General features: G+C 36.3%; 1 protein-coding gene across 2 annotated transcripts in view; it reads right to left on the bottom strand.

Annotated features, from left to right (window-relative positions):
• The window catches only part of LOC121419433 (proton-coupled folate transporter-like), a 33,483-nt gene extending 17,622 nt beyond the window's left edge, over positions 1–15,861 (bottom strand). For both annotated transcript variants that reach the window (XM_041613905.1, XM_041613906.1), the window contains exons 1-5: positions 15,755–15,861; positions 7,289–8,240; positions 2,971–3,036; positions 1,748–1,921; positions 445–528 (exon numbers count right to left, since the gene is read on the bottom strand). In XM_041613905.1, coding sequence (XP_041469839.1) covers positions 445–528; positions 1,748–1,921; positions 2,971–3,036; positions 7,289–8,210 — 1,246 coding nt within the window. In that variant the 5' untranslated portion in view covers positions 8,211–8,240; positions 15,755–15,861. The remainder of the gene's footprint in view (positions 1–444; positions 529–1,747; positions 1,922–2,970; positions 3,037–7,288; positions 8,241–15,754) is intronic.
• Positions 15,862–16,218: the final 357 nt, after the last annotated feature.

Here is a 16,218-nt window from a genome sequence, read left to right on the forward strand (position 1 = left end):
TGATGTCATTCACTCACTATTTCTTTTGTTTTTTATTGTTTAAAATATGAAATATTTTTATTTTCTCGTCATTTTCAAGTGAAATGAAGTTTCATTCCTCCCTGAACACGTGGAAATCCATCATTTTAACATTTTGTGCTTCAGGCAAGGAGGTCCTAATCGTCAAATTCGTAAAAATTGAAATATTGTATAATTCAAACAATGAAAAACAAAAGAAATAGTGAGTGAGTGACATCTTCAACTCTCTCATTTGGATGTAACTGGCTCGTTCATATAACTATTTTGTTCAAAATAAGCGAAACTTTGAAATGTCATAACTTTCTTATTTTACATCCGATTTTGATGAAATCTTCAGCATTTTGCTTGTCTGATTTTTCTTTATAGATTCAAATCAACATTTTTCTGAGGTGGACTTGACCTTTAACTAGAAATGGCAATGCACACCTTGTTCAGATGAGACTACTATCTTTGACATCATAGCACGAGTAGTAGCAGCAGGTAAACCAGCTGGCGATAACAGAAATGGAACTGAAACAAAAACAAAAACACTTTCACATCAAATTAAAGCTACTTCTGCTATGTCCGATGGGTAGGTGCATATGGGTAAGTAAATGGTTATAATATTAAGGACATTGAATATCACACTCTACAACTGAAACTTATAAGGACATTGACATTTAAAGGTAAAATAATGTGGGAAATTGAACTTTATTGCTAGCTTTGTAAGCAAGGGTGTACATGTACAATAGTAAAAAAAAAAACTAAAAAAAAAGGTGAACTGCAAATGATTATTAACGGGATGCCAACACATTATATATAATTATAACAAAGCCAGCTGAAATACTCTTGAAAATAATTAAATCTTTTAGATTTTAAATAACTTGTGACACAATTATATTTAAATCAAATACATTGTTCACCCCCCTCAAAAAAAATAAATTCTGGGCCCCATGGCCGGAAAGAACTTGTTAACGTTGCCAATGCTCAACAACCAATCAAAATCAAATATTCCATTCAATTTACAATTGAAAGGCAAAATTAGTAACTTTCATGCAACAGGTCCTGAATAGGCACTATTTTTTCTACTTTTGGCCAGTCTAAGTAAAACTTTGCAAAGGACAAACAATCATTGGGGATTATTTTACAATTTACAATAGTAAATTTGGAGGGCACATTGCCCTTTCCCATTTGGGACTTTTGCCCCTGCCTCCTCTTCTCATTCTAAATTTATGTTCACACATATCTCACTCTCAAGAGAGAACAAAGATGCTAACCATAACATACCTGGGAGGCATAGAATCAACATCTTGAAAAGGCTGAACAAATATGCATTATTTGACCTTTGACCTCATTCCCATGATGCACCACATGACAAAGCAATGTTATAGGAGACAATGTTTGAATTATGTTATCATCCTAATTATAGCAGGTATTGAATGATATTGGAAGTATGTTACCATACTTGCATGGTGGGTGGAGACCTGCTTTCTGCCTAGGTGGCCAAAGTTTTCCAACAATATTATATTTCTCTGTGTATTGTTAAACTTCTTAGGCTAATTCAAAGTTTGATATACTCCTAAATAGACACTGACAAAATCAATCTATAAACTGGGTGATGTTTCACAATGATTTCAATATCATGTAAAGCCATGCTTAGAAACAAATGAACATATCAAAAGTAAGTATTTAACAAGTAATATTATTGATGGATATTAGGTGTGTGTCGAGGTGGGGGTAAATAACTCACCTGTGAATACTTGCCATAGTGTCCTTGCTAAACCAAAGACTACATAACCACTCATTCTGAAGCATAGACCACCTAATGCTATAAAGCAATCATGGACACCACATAGATGAAGAAGAGGCATCAATGTAAACAACATCAAGCTCTGAAGACCACTCTTAGAACCAGAGTAGTATGCTATAGAATATGAAAATAACAATGCTTTGATAATCAGAATATGAGCCCTATTTGTTTCATCAAAGTATGATAGAATTGAACATATCATTAAATAAGCAAAAAGCAAAAATAACAAAGAAAAATACCATAAAGAATAATTTGATTAATAATTTAAATGATGATTTTGTAACATCTGGGTCTGCATTATCTTCTTTTTTTTACAAATTATTAATAAAATTCGAGAAAGTGTCAACACAAGATCAAACTTTGTAATATTTGACTATTTTAAACCCCAATGCTTATTTTATCTTTCCATGTTATTAAAAATTAAATTGGTTAATTTCCACTGAATGTTGCACATAACATTAGAGGGACCTACATGTCTACAATGCCTCTGGCATCATCTTTGGTGGGTTTATCCACTCCATTACAGGCGTGTTTTAATCCAAATTATAGTCAATGAATATAAAAGAAAATAAGTTTGGATTGTTTTTTTTCATTATAATATCCGACTCCGGATGAAAGGACTGCATTTGGTCTCGTTGGATACACTGTTTCATCCTGAAAAATGTAAATTGTTGGCGAGTAAAATTGTACAGAGTACTGAGATGCTCAACTATGAGTGAAACTTAAACTTTAATATCAGGCTAGTATTAATCATCATTATATATGAATCCCGAACTTCTAGATGTTTGGAAACATCACATCAAACAAAATATGGTAAAACCCATAATAATAATCTATTTTTGTTTGTCAAAATAAAAAGTTTGGCCTCTTCAAGAAATTTGATTTTAAACAAGCAGCTGTTTAAAAACAGGCTAAAGTACATGTACTTGAGCAAAGTAAATCCAGAACACCTTGCTCTCTTTCTCTCTCCCTCTCTCTCTCTCTCGCTCTTTCTTTTTTTCTCCCCCTCTCTCTTGATCTCTCTACATCTCTCTCCTTCATTCATTCACTTTTTCAACTTGATCATGACCTCTTGATTTAGCCTACAAAACAAATAGTTACAAAGCCCAGTCCCTTGCTATCACTGGGATTATATTTCACTTTTGATTTGGTGTGATACTCACAGATTTGGGAAGATGTAAATGATAGCGGAGCTTTCTTAAGGTACAGGACTGTAGTATCATTTTCACCTGTTGAGAGAAAGGCAAAGAGAGCGTCTAGATGGTAATCAAAACTAAATCAGTAGAAGAAAACAATGACAGCTTTGACCTCATGTGTGATCCTATCAGGTTCAATGCTCTCAAATGTTCCTCTTAAAACCTTCATCATTTTACCTGGGATTGGTTTCACTAACAGCTAAAATCAATCTTTGAAATCTGTGAACCGCTCAAGTCTTTTATCACATTGATTTCGCTATACTTAAAATTGAGATCATATTTTTAATCATCCTCTAGGCCTGTCTAAAAAGTTGCAATTATGTCATAATAGATTATGCAAACTGTCTATTCATAACAAATTGCATCCTGTCTGGTCAAATAAAGGATTTATTTCCAATTCGTCTAATGCATTATCATTTGGTCTACCATCAGTTCATCCATTATCCACATGGTCTAATTTGCCAATTCGTCCACTCACCATTTCGTCTAATAACCAGTTGGTTCGATAGCCATTTAGTCCATATACCATTTGGTCTAATTGGACTAAGTGTTACTTTTGCAAAATGAATGAAAATAAAATGAATATTTTAAATTAGACCAACTGGTTGAGATGAAATTGTCATAGATGAAACGGTGATTAGACGAAGTGGTGATCGGACCACATCGCTATTCGACCAAATGCTTTTTAGACAAAATGTTGATGGACAAAATGGCATTAGACTAAATAAAAGTACGGTAGACCACGTGGTGAGTAGATGAGTTGGCAGTAGATTTACCAAATAAAAAAGGCAGTTTCCTCTACAGTTTCACTCCTTTTGTGGATCTACTCTCTACTCCAGTAAAAATTCAGAAGCATTAGACTTGATACATAAGACTGGTGTGTACATGTACAATGTAAAATGCATTTAAAAGTCAATGAATGGATTGCAGGCGGAAATATGACAACATTCTCACATTGTGATAAAATGACAGAAGTTCCTGTCTTTCCCATAAATTAACTATTAATTTTTATGGTGTTTGTTTTTACTCTCAGGAAGTGTTCTGACATTCATGTAGATGTAATTTAATCCTAAAACAAGCAATCTACATGTATACAAGTTCATTAGACCTATACCGGTAGAACTGTGTTACTGGGACACAATGCATTGTACAATCTTCAATTTTAATGTTTTGGGAAATTATTCCTATGGACAGATCTATCTCTAAAAAACAAATATACCTGACTCTGTGTGTGAGCCATCTGCATAGTAGGTGCATAACAATTGTCTAAAATTATTATTCTAGGATGATCACGTTTCATAATCGGACACCCATTGGACAGAGCTTTGGTCAGCATTAAGATAATAGAACACAAGAAGTGACACAGAGGCCTGACATATTCTGTTTCCAGAACTGACCTCTGCTAAAAACAACTCTTAACTTGACCTTTTTGAAGGCTATAAACAAGATGACATTTACAAAGTCTGTTCAAAGGAAGATAGGATGGTCATTTGTGTTGTTGGCTCTTTCATTCATGACAGTGAGTGTGACCCCTTACAGAGACCGACATATAAAACTGATCTACATGTACATCATGTAGGCCTACATGTAGTTGAAATCCTCGATCCCTTCCAGTTGATCTGGTAAACCATAAAATTAAAGCCTTAAATACTGTAGATACAATTTCTCACCATTGTTTTGAGTCTGACCAAAATAACTGATGGTATTCTTCTATCCAGATGATCTCTTAAACTATGATAAGTCAGGACATGTAGGTTGGACATTAAAAGCTGTTAACCGATATGGTCAGGAGTAACTTGTGTTAGAGGATATTTGGTCAGGGTAACTAGGAGGAACACACCCATCTGGACAAGGTCAGACTTTATACCCCTTTCATAAATCCAATCATGCGGATAATAGCTGTGCACATAACTTGGTCGTAAAATCGGAGGAGGACCACAGTTATCCGCATTATTCGCATAATAGCAGCATCGGGACCAGATTTTGACTTTATGAACGCATTTCCAAAGTAATGCGGATAATTGCCATGGTGCGGTCACAAGGTCACCCTTTTCCAACGCAACCCCTATCGGAGGGGGCGTGTGCAGTTGCCATGACAATTATCCGCCTTTTTCAGGTCGGGCGCTCGTAAAAAAAAGTGTGAATTATTTTCGGAGTATGTGAACGCAATTTTTATTGAATTATTTGCATTAGTCTTTAATAGGCGGATAATTGGAGGATGGGTTTATGAAGGGGTATTAGTTTCTCTGGTCGGAGGAACTTACTCTTACCTCTAACTCCGACCAAGATTCTCCAGATTTTTCTTGGGTGTATAGTAAACTCCCATTCAGACAAGTCTTTGTTGTCGCTATCTACACCCGTTAGAAGCCAACAAATCTGGCATCATGAAGACGGTGGCTAGCATTGAAGTTGTTTATTTGATATTGGTATATACCTAGGAGGTGTATAAGCTATTTCAGCTCCAAAGTCACGCCCTAAACATGGCATTCACATCAGCATACCGATATCATTTAAACGGTCGAAAACTTGGCTATGCCAACACAAACGTATGTACATGTATAGTGCCAAGACATCTCTCGGCTGCTATTACTAGTGTGCCAATCAATGTATAGCATGGGGTGTTGCCTGACACGACACCAAAACATTGGTATTTGTATATTTCTCTAACAATGTAGTTAAATTTTCAAACCAAAATCATAACAATTAACAATTCTGTGGTACTGAACAAATACCAGAGGCGAATCGAGGGAATCTACAATTTCATTATTACTCCTCCTAAAGCAATAATTTCCATTAATTCTTACATGTATACTAAATGTATATTTAAGAAATAAATTGTTACAGTTACAATTCCAATGGTAGGCCTAATTTACTCACATATTCAATTTAATTATCCGCATAGATCTACAGTATCCGTAAAAATGGTAGTTTGTCACTATACATGTAAGTCATGTGGCCGCTAAGAAGTATCTGTGACCTTATGACCTTGGTAAACCTCGCAGCATTAAATCATGGTGTTCACATTTGTGTGAAAATACCAGCGTGCATGTACATATGTTAAGAATTAAGATTTACACTTTTACTCAAAAAATCTTCTGGTGGGAATTTTGAAACATCTGGATGCTAAAAATTCATTAGCGTCAACGTTTTGTATTGAGTCAAGGGCCATTTGAATGTGACTCGCGAGACAAGTATCATTTTGGACTATGAATTGAATAAATCATCATGATTTTATACATCAAAATGGGCCACATTTCATTCAAACAGAACATTTATGGTCATTTGCATCCCATTTATCTTTAAAACAAAAGAATTTTTAACGTCAAGCTCTGATACATCTACTTATCAAAAGTTTACATGTGGGACTACATATTGTAGTCCCAAATACGAGTGTTAATAACATATTGTTTTTTCTAAATAAAAGTAATAATTCAGGTGTAAAGAAGTGACATCTGCTAAAAAATCCCAATCATCCCTTTTCTCAAAAATATCGCTTGTTTTGTGATGTGACTCTCGTGACATACCATAAAAAAATTAATGTGACTGATGTGACAGCTCTTTAGGGTGTATTTTCATAATGAAGGCGTTAACAGAATTACAGTAGACAATCTTCTTTGCTGGTTTGTTTTAGGAATATGCTCCTTTCTTTTTATCAACTACATGTAAAAATTAAACTATTTAATACTTTTTAAGTAAACTGAAATATAAATGTATTTTTGTGACTCGCGTGACACATTTCCAAGGTGTTTTTAATTTGAAATATTACCAAACTTGGTTAAAAAAGTTGTGAAAAACAAAGTCATAAGTTAAAATGGCTGTAAGATTAGGCAGAATACAAAAATGATGCATTTACAAACAACAGAACACATTTTTATTAGTGTCAATAATAAAAGTTACAAAAATACATACTTTTTTATGCAATTAGACATCTTTTTTGGATCGTGTAACTCTGTCATTTGTGAGTGAAAGGCAGTGAAAAATCAGATTTATACAATTTGGAGATGTGTGTCCACATGTAGTTACATAGAATGTCTGACCTGGACAAAAATCTCTTAAGAGTGTGTAAATCTGGCATAATAAAATCTGTATAGTGTCCTAGCAGCCTATCCTTGAATCCTCATTTACAGATTTTTCAGGATGATTTTTGTGGATGCTGTCCAATATTCAATGGCAGTGACCCCCGGGCCAGAACAGGTTGATCCTTGTAAAATTTTTTTTTTAGATGTTACAACCTTTAGGAGTCGACACAATACAAATCTATTTAAAAGTGGTTTGACGTACTTACCTGTACCAACAAGCTGGAAAGTAAAGAGGCAGATCAGTAGTAGAATGAGTTGTACTCTTTGTTTATTGGGTCTCTCTCTACCCACAGTTATAAATGATTTCCCTAAACTTTGTAACTGACATAATTGTCGACATGATATTTTGCAGGACCATCCCCTTTCCTCATCGAGCTTGGGAAAAACTTCATTAGTTCCACCAGGGTCTGTTTCCCCTGACTGGAGTGCATCATTGGTTGGTTTGGTGGTATATGAACCTTGACTTGCAGCATAACTGCTAGATTCTCTTAACCATAACAAGGCATAGAGGACAACAACAGTATTACAACAGATGTAGTAGATGAACACTGCCACATAGCCAAGGTTGTCAATGACTATACCACATGTCAGCAACCCCACAAAGCTTCCTGTAAATGTCATCGCCTCAAGAAATCCAAACCTTCTTGTGCGTGTCCTTTCTTTGGTGATATCGCCTAGGTAACTAAACACTGCTGCTAGTATTGTTCCATATGCTCCAAGTACACCCATTATCACTGACCCTAAGATCATGATTCCTACTGAAAGCTCCAGATAGATGGCACTGAAAATCAAGCATACACCATTTATAACTGCTCCTAAAGAAGGCAACACCATGGCTACTCTTCTTCCAACTCTGTCCGTCCAGGCCCCAAGTACTAGAGTAGATATCACTGATGGCACAGTCAGAGCCAAGTTCAGCACTATCAGCCAGTATGAAGTCCTTTTTTGAACAGTTTCCTCTTCATCTTTGTATGCTGATAAGTTGGCACAAATGACAGTGTCATTGACTTCTTGAAAGCACACCTTCTCCAGGAGGAGCTGTTGCAAGGCAAGGTACTGCAGGAAGGATCCAAGCATGTAGAAAAATAAGACTGGCTCAACAGTCAGGTTCTTTTGCAGCCAATTCATGTTGCTAGCTTTATACCCACCAGACTGGATCTGATGAAAGAAAACCAAAAGACAACATTGAGTTAAAATGTTATAATTTTGCACCCTTGTATCCAGTGCTATCCAGTCCATCAGGTGCAAGGCAAAGGATATGGTTTGCTTGTCCATGGCCAAGACCAAGGCTGGAATGAGGTCAAATATTGGCTGTGGGTGGACATTTCATTGGAAGGCTACATGAGGCACAATCTCATTTGTGTTGGTGTAGGCCAAACATTAATATGTATGGACCTCATTGGCATGATTGGTACTAGGAGTGCCCTAACCGTACTCTGACACTCAAGGGTTCATTAACATCTAACCCAGGGAGCCCAGGACTCGTCCATGTAATACTAGGTGGACATATGCCCTCCAAAATGGGGTAGAATGGGGTAGCAATAGCACTCAAAATAAAAGGGGAAAATGTTAAAAATGCACTTATCTTGATTATATGGATGAAGTTAGATGAAGGTCTATTGTGAGACACAGAATCCTGACATCGAGGCACAAACTGGACCCTAAACAAAAGGAAAAGTTCTGTCTCGTTCGTTCTCCTTCTGTCAAAACTGAAAACAAAATGGCCGATCGATACCAAGAACGAACGCGACAGAGGTCTAACTTTTCCTCTTTTTTTGAGTGTCCAGTTTGTGCCTCGATGTCAGGATTCTGTGTCTCACGACAGACCTGTCATTAATAATCGAGGTAAGTGCATAATTTATTTTTTCCCCTTTTATTTGGAGTGCTTCTGCGACCCCATTCTACCCCATGTTGGAGAGCATACATATATGTCCGCCTAGTGTTACACGGACAAGTCCTGAGCTCCCTGGGTTAATTACCATCCTGCCTGTGGGGAATCTACAGGTAGGACTATGGTATGCCAATGCTATAAACAGCACACGATTAAAAAAATCATTAAAATATCACTTTTGTGACCAAAAATACTAATTTCCATACAGTTGCAATTTACTTTTCATTAGTAACTTGGGAATAATTATTGTATTCACCAGAGCGCTCGAAAACTTGAATTTTGGGCATATTTTTGTGTACGCCCTCTATTGGTGGAAGTTTATATGGCAAGACAATTGTCATTATTCAATCTCTATTTTTAATAAGGAAAAAATAATTTAAAGAATAAAATGTACTTAAGAGCAAAGTTATATGATAAAAAACTGTAATGGAAACTGACAGTGTAAAAAAACAAAGCATTTGTCCAAAAGAAAAAGAGAAAATGAGCCAAACATTGTCAACCTCATTTGCCACACAGGGAGATGTAACAGAGTACAAGGTTATATTAAAACCTTGTTCATTGAAGGAGTGGCTCTTCCGCTGCACTCCGTTGGCTCTACTCACCAAATATACAGAGACCAAAGTTCTAGCTCGATCTGCACAGGGACTCAAAGGCCATATGTTTATGTATTAAGTTTGGATAAAACAGGGAAGTGAAGTTGCGCGACAGCTGTAGTAAGTCACTGTTTTCCCCCTTTTAAGTTTATTTTCCCCCCTTTTGGTGCATTTCAGGCCAAAACGGAATATTAATTATTATTTTGGTACAATTCTTTTATTGAAATAAAGATAAAAATCGATGAGCCCAACAGGGGATTTTGCATTGTTAACCCCCTAATGGTGGCTACACGATAGCGAGCCGTCTGTGTACGAGGAGAAATAAAAAAATCAAAATGTTAAAAACTCCTCGAAACAGACCGCTGCCAACTGTGTAGAGTCCAGGGGCCGATTGCACGAAATGGTCTTTGCCGTCTTTCGTGTCGCCCATTTGTTATGATGCGCCATGTGAAACGCATTTTAAATAAACTACCTGCAAGCATATTTTCTTCATCCGTTGAAGTAAACAAAATATTTGTTTATAAAATGATGTGATATATCATGAAATCGAATACAAATCGATTTAAATGCTAGCTATTGAATGTTACTTGTTTATCATACATTAAATGTCAAATCAACCAATGCTTGTCACCCGACCCTCTTCGATTTTCTTTAAACTCGCACCAAATGTTGCCCCAAGTGTCTGACGGAAAAATCTGAAATTTTTTGCCCCAAGGTCAAATGGTTGCTAAGATACGGCCTCCCATAGCAACCAATGCGCACTCAAAGAAATTATTTTAAATAAAATTGCCTATTTTTGATTGACTACTGCAGCAAAGTTTGATTGATTACAGTCTTCATTTTAAGTAAATTGGAAGAACTTTTTGGTCTAAACATGCAGAGTATACTGTAGCGCGGACCTGTCAACCGGATTTCTCACACGAGGTCACCGAAAATGGCGTTAAGCATCCGTGTCAATGATTTCAGAAGCATGTTTGGAGGCTCATAAATCCAAAACTAAATTAGCTTAGAACCAAATATTATGCACATTTATGGACTTTTATATACTCAACAGAATTACAAAAAATTGACCCAAGAGTGCGTGTCATTTTCCTGTAGGGCGCCCTCAAAGTTGGATTTTTTTCAAAAGATGCCAAGTTCAAGGTCACGGATCACCTCCCGTCCCATCGAGGAGGGGGACCAATTTCTGTGTTTTGATAGACATTTACCCATATTTTCAAGTGTTACTTGAGAAATTTTGCTACCGGAATGTTTAGGGGCTGATTTGCGCATTCCAAAATGGTCGTAAACACCCTAAATTTGACGTTAAGGACACATACATGCTTTTCAACACTTTTCAAATTGTGATAACTCAAAGATGAAATGCTAAAAAACATTGATATCTTCTGTGATGATAGTCTGTAATTGGTATTAAAAGGGTATATCTTCAGAAATAGTTTTTATTGTTGGTAATGACCTTGAAAACACACCAAAAAATTCAATAAAAACATTAAATTGTCTAATTTTCCAGAATCATATGGCATTCAAAGGTGTTTACATTGACTTTCAAATTTGTGTCATTTCAATACAAAGGGTGAGCTTAAGCCAAAACTTGAAAGACATGTTCAACTTTTGTTCTACTTTAAGCAACATGAAATATTTGAACTCAAAACTATATCATTTGACCTTGAAATTATTCCAAATATAGCTAATTATTGCTTCATAAGTAGCATATTCAAATCGTACGTGTACATTGCACTTTGCAACACATTTCAAAATGGATTTTCTCATAGAGAGAATACCTGATCAGGCTGATATTTGCAGTATTGGTAGTCTGTGATGAGTTCTTGGAGGATCTACAATTTAAGTACGTATTCTCTCAGGACAATGACCTTGAAAATACAGCTGAAAATCATGAAAATCAATAAATCATACAATTTTCATTAATAATCAAGTGTTTTTACCCACTTTTAATTGTGTGTTATTCCATCTTAGATTGTGAGCTCATGCTGATAATTGCAAATCATGTTCCACTTTTGGTCTACTTTAAGCTACATAAAATATTTGAACTCAAAACCTTATCATTCGACCTTGAAATTGTTCCAAATATAGCTATTTGTGCTTCATAAGTAGCATATTCAAATCACACGTGTACTTTGCAACACATTTCAAAATGGATTTTCTCAAAGAGAGAATACCTGATCAGGCTGATATTTGCAATATTAGTAGTCTGTAATGAGTTCTTGGAGGATCTACATATCAAGGAACTATTCTTTCATGACAATGACCTTGAAAATACAGCTGAAAATCATGAAAAATCAATAAATCAGACTGAACTAAAAACCATATTATTTGACCTTGAAATCATTCCAAATATAGCTATTTGTTGCTTCATAAGTAGCATATTCAAATCGTGCATGTACATTGTACTTAGCAACACATTACAATACTTGGAAATAATTTCAAGGTCAAAATGATATGATTTTGAGTTCAGTCTGATTTATTGATTTTCATGATTTTCAGCTGTATTTTCAAGGTCATTGTCATGAAAGAATAGTTCCTTGATCTGTAGATACTCCAAGAACTCATTACAGACTACTAATATTGCAAATATCAGCCTGATCAGGTATTCTCTCTTTGAGAAAATCCATTTTGAAATGTGTTGCAAAGTACACGTGTGATTTGAATATGCTACTTATGAAGCACAAATAGCTATATTTGGAACAATTTCAAGGTCGAATGATAAGGTTTTGAGTTCAAATATTTTATGTAGCTTAAAGTAGACCAAAAGTGGAACATGATTTGCAATTATCAGCATGAGCTCACAATCTAAGATGGAATAACACACAATTAAAAGTGGGTAAAAACACTTGATTATTAATGAAAATTGTATGATTTATTGATTTTCATGATTTTCAGTTGTATTTTCAAGGTCATTGTCCTGAGAGAATACGTACTTAAATTGTAGATCCTCCAAGAACTCATCACAGACTACCAATACTGCAAATATCAGCCTGATCAGGTATTCTCTCTATGAGAAAATCCATTTTGAAATGTGTTGCAAAGTGCAATGTACACGCACGATTTGAATATGCTACTTATAAAGCAATAATTAGCTATATTTGGAATAATTTCAAGGTCAAATGATATAGTTTTGAGTTCAAATATTTCATGTTGCTTAAAGTAGAACAAAAGTTGAACATGTCTTTCAAGTTTTGGCTTAAGCTCACCCTTTGTATTGAAATGACACAAATTTGAAAGTCAATGTAAACACTATTTGAATGCCATATGATTCTGGAAAATTAGCCAATTTAATGTTTTTATTGAATTTTTGGTGTGTTTTCAAGGTCATTACCAACAATAAAAACTATTTCTGAAGATATACCCTTTTAATACCAATTACAGACTATCATCACAGAAGATATCAATGTTTTTTAGCATTTCATCTTTGAGTTATCACAATTTGAAAAGTGTTGAAAAGCATGTATGTGTCCTTAACGTCAAATTTAGGGTGTTTACAACCATTTTGGAATGCGCAAATCAGCCCCTAAACATTCCGGTAGCAAAATTTCTCAAGGAACACTTGAAAATATGGGTAAATGTCTATCAAAACACAGAAATTGGTCCCCCTCCTCGATGGGACGGGAGGTGATCCTTGACCTTGAACTTGGCATCTTTTGAACAAAATCCAACTTTGAGGGCGCCCTACAGGAAAATGACACGCACTCTTGGGTCAATTTTTTGTAATTCTGTTGAGTATATGAAAGTCCATAAATGTGCATAATATTTGGTTCTAAGCTAATTTAGTTTTGGATTTATGAGCCTCCAAACATGCTTCTGAAATCATTGACACGGATGCTTAACGCCATTTTCGGTGACCTTGTGTGAGAAATCCGGTTGACAGGTCCGCGCTACAGTATACTCTGCATGTTTAGACCAAAAAGTTCTTCCAATTTACTTAAAATGAAGACTGTAATCAATCAAACTTTGCTGCAGTAGTCAATCAAAAATAGGCAATTTTATTTAAATTTCTTTGAGTGCGCATTGGTTGCTATGGGAGGCCGTATCTTAGCAACCATTTGACCTTGGGGCAAAAAATTTCAGATTTTTCCGTCAGACACTTGGGGCAACATTTGGTGCGAGTTTAAAGAAAATCGAAGAGGGTCGGGTGACAAATTGTCTGAAAATTTGTTGATTTGACGTGGATTGACCCTTATCATACATTAAGGTATTCCCCCGCATACAGCTTATCATAAAAGATGGGCGACACGAAAGACGGTCCTTGCAAAGACCCTTTCGTGCATCGGCCCCAGACTAGGCTAGGCCTAGGCTACCTTGGGCGAAGTTCGTGCAGGCTCCACTTCACTACCGCTACACTACGCTCCACCTACCCGAACTTCGGGATGGTGAATTCGCTCGTATATTCCGAGTCACAAAGGTGGGATGGAAAATTGGAAATCATGTTTATTGTAAAAATTAAAGAAAAAAATATAAAGAGAAAGATAAATAACTTAATATCTTACTCTACACCTGTAGTTCACTCCGTGTCCATCCTCCGGTTATCCTCAAAATTGGTGATATTGGGCCAGTATCAATTTCCTCACGGCCTAGTGATGCAATGTTTTGAAATCAGCCGTGATTACGCATGCGATGTTTTGAAATCGGCCGTGAGCAATACGTGTGAGGAAATTGATACTGGCCAAAAATCACCAATTTTGAGCATAACCGGAGGTAGACAAGAATAACTGTTGTTTCTGGGGATTTATTCAACAATTTCTGACATTTTACTATAATCTCCATTCACCGACGGTAATGTGTTAGTGCGAGCCTGCATGTGTAAACGACAATTCAGAGGACGGGTTTTGTCCAGATTTTTTATTTCTTTTAGATTCTAAATGACATTATATTATCTTGAACGAAGGCCCACTATTTTCGTTAGACTCTAATCTTTCTATTGATACTATATAAAATCTATAAAATATCGAAAATATAGGTTACCGACGAGTTATTCCCCGGGTTATTCCTTATTTTTTAATTTTCTGTCGGAGAGGAAAATATGGCAGCCGTCAACGATTTGTGCTTTTATAAAGGCTTTCCGATTAAATTTTCGATATCTTGGCCAATCAATGCGAGCGACAAGTTCCGAACGCACGCACATCAACATGTACAAGCACAAAGCAGCGGCACAAATCGCAATAGGTAGCGACTGGTAAATACGTCTGTAAGGATGATGACGTCATCCAAGATGGCAACTTACGTTGACCAAACAAAAGGATCGAAGATGACGATGTTTCGATCATCATTTCAAAGGAATTAGCGGTAACAGCAGTCTAAGGTTCAATATTCCTAAATTTTAAACATTTTTTCGTAAATATGGATGTGATTATCTAATAAACATGATTTCCATCCCACCTTTGTGACTCAGAATATCCGATAGAGTTCACCGTCCCGAAGTTCGGGTAGGTGGAGCGTAGTGAAGTGGAGCCTGCACGTGCACGAACTTCGCCCGAGGTAGGCGTATTAATTATAGGCCTAGGCTAACCCAGGGAACTCCCGCCCGCTACGCGGGAGCCCAGGACCTTACGTGTAAAGGCATACTCACCTGACAAGCGTGAAGTATGGTCAAAATAATTCTCCGAATAAATAGTTAAAACAGAAATCAAGCACTTACCACGATTATATGGATGAAGGTCTAACGAGTGGCAGTTTCCTGACATCTGGGCGCAAACTGGAACCTCAAAAAAACAAAAAGTTCTCTCCTTCTACCCCAGTCTCGATCGGCCATTTTGTTACGATTCATAACAAAAATGGCCGATCGAGACGGGGGTAGGAGAGAACTTTTCGTTTTTTTGAGGTTCCAGTTTGTGCCCAGTCAGATGTCAGGAAACTGCCACTCGTTAGACCTTCATCCATATAATCGTGGTTTAAGTGCTTGATTTCTGTTTTAACTATTTATTCGGAGAATTATTTTGACCATACTTCACGCTTGTCAGGTGAGTATGCCAAATCGCACGTAAGGTCCTGGGCTCCCGCCCGCGTAGCATGCTAGGGCTTCAGCAGACACGAAACTGAACGTGTGGGACTTACTTAACCCAAGTCCAACATTTTACGTTAGAAGTTGCATTGCTACATCCGCATTCTGCTCTACAGCTACCTGCTTTTTTCACAGAAAATAAATACACACTTAAAAAAACGAACACAATATTTACCAATAATTTCACAAACAGGATAGGATATTTTATATCTAAATTCAAAATAATTCTGGTCTGTACGGAGACGATAATCAACACCACAGCGAATAAGCTGAAACTATAGAAGTCGTGCGCCATCTACTGTCAATCATTGTACTGTAGGATCATCGAGATGTGGATCTAGCTCACAGAAATACAATTTGTTGATCTCGCTAGCTCTCTCTCAAGTTTTAGATGTGTGACGTCGTAAACGTGCAGCTGCCCCATATGTTATGCAACGTAAAATGCCTAAATTTCATTATTTTAACGGTTCGTGATGACTGACTTTTGTTTTCTTTTTAGGAACAGGTGCGAAATGATTTGTCTATATGGTATACAAAATAAAACATTTTCAATTTTCTGACAAAAGTACATTTCATTGACATTTACCCGTACGATACTAGAATGCTGCTCGCATATATGACCTCACAAATCAAATAATC

This window comes from Lytechinus variegatus, chromosome 7 (genome assembly GCF_018143015.1).
Source record: "Lytechinus variegatus isolate NC3 chromosome 7, Lvar_3.0, whole genome shotgun sequence".
Lineage (NCBI taxonomy): Eukaryota > Metazoa > Echinodermata > Echinoidea > Temnopleuroida > Toxopneustidae > Lytechinus > Lytechinus variegatus.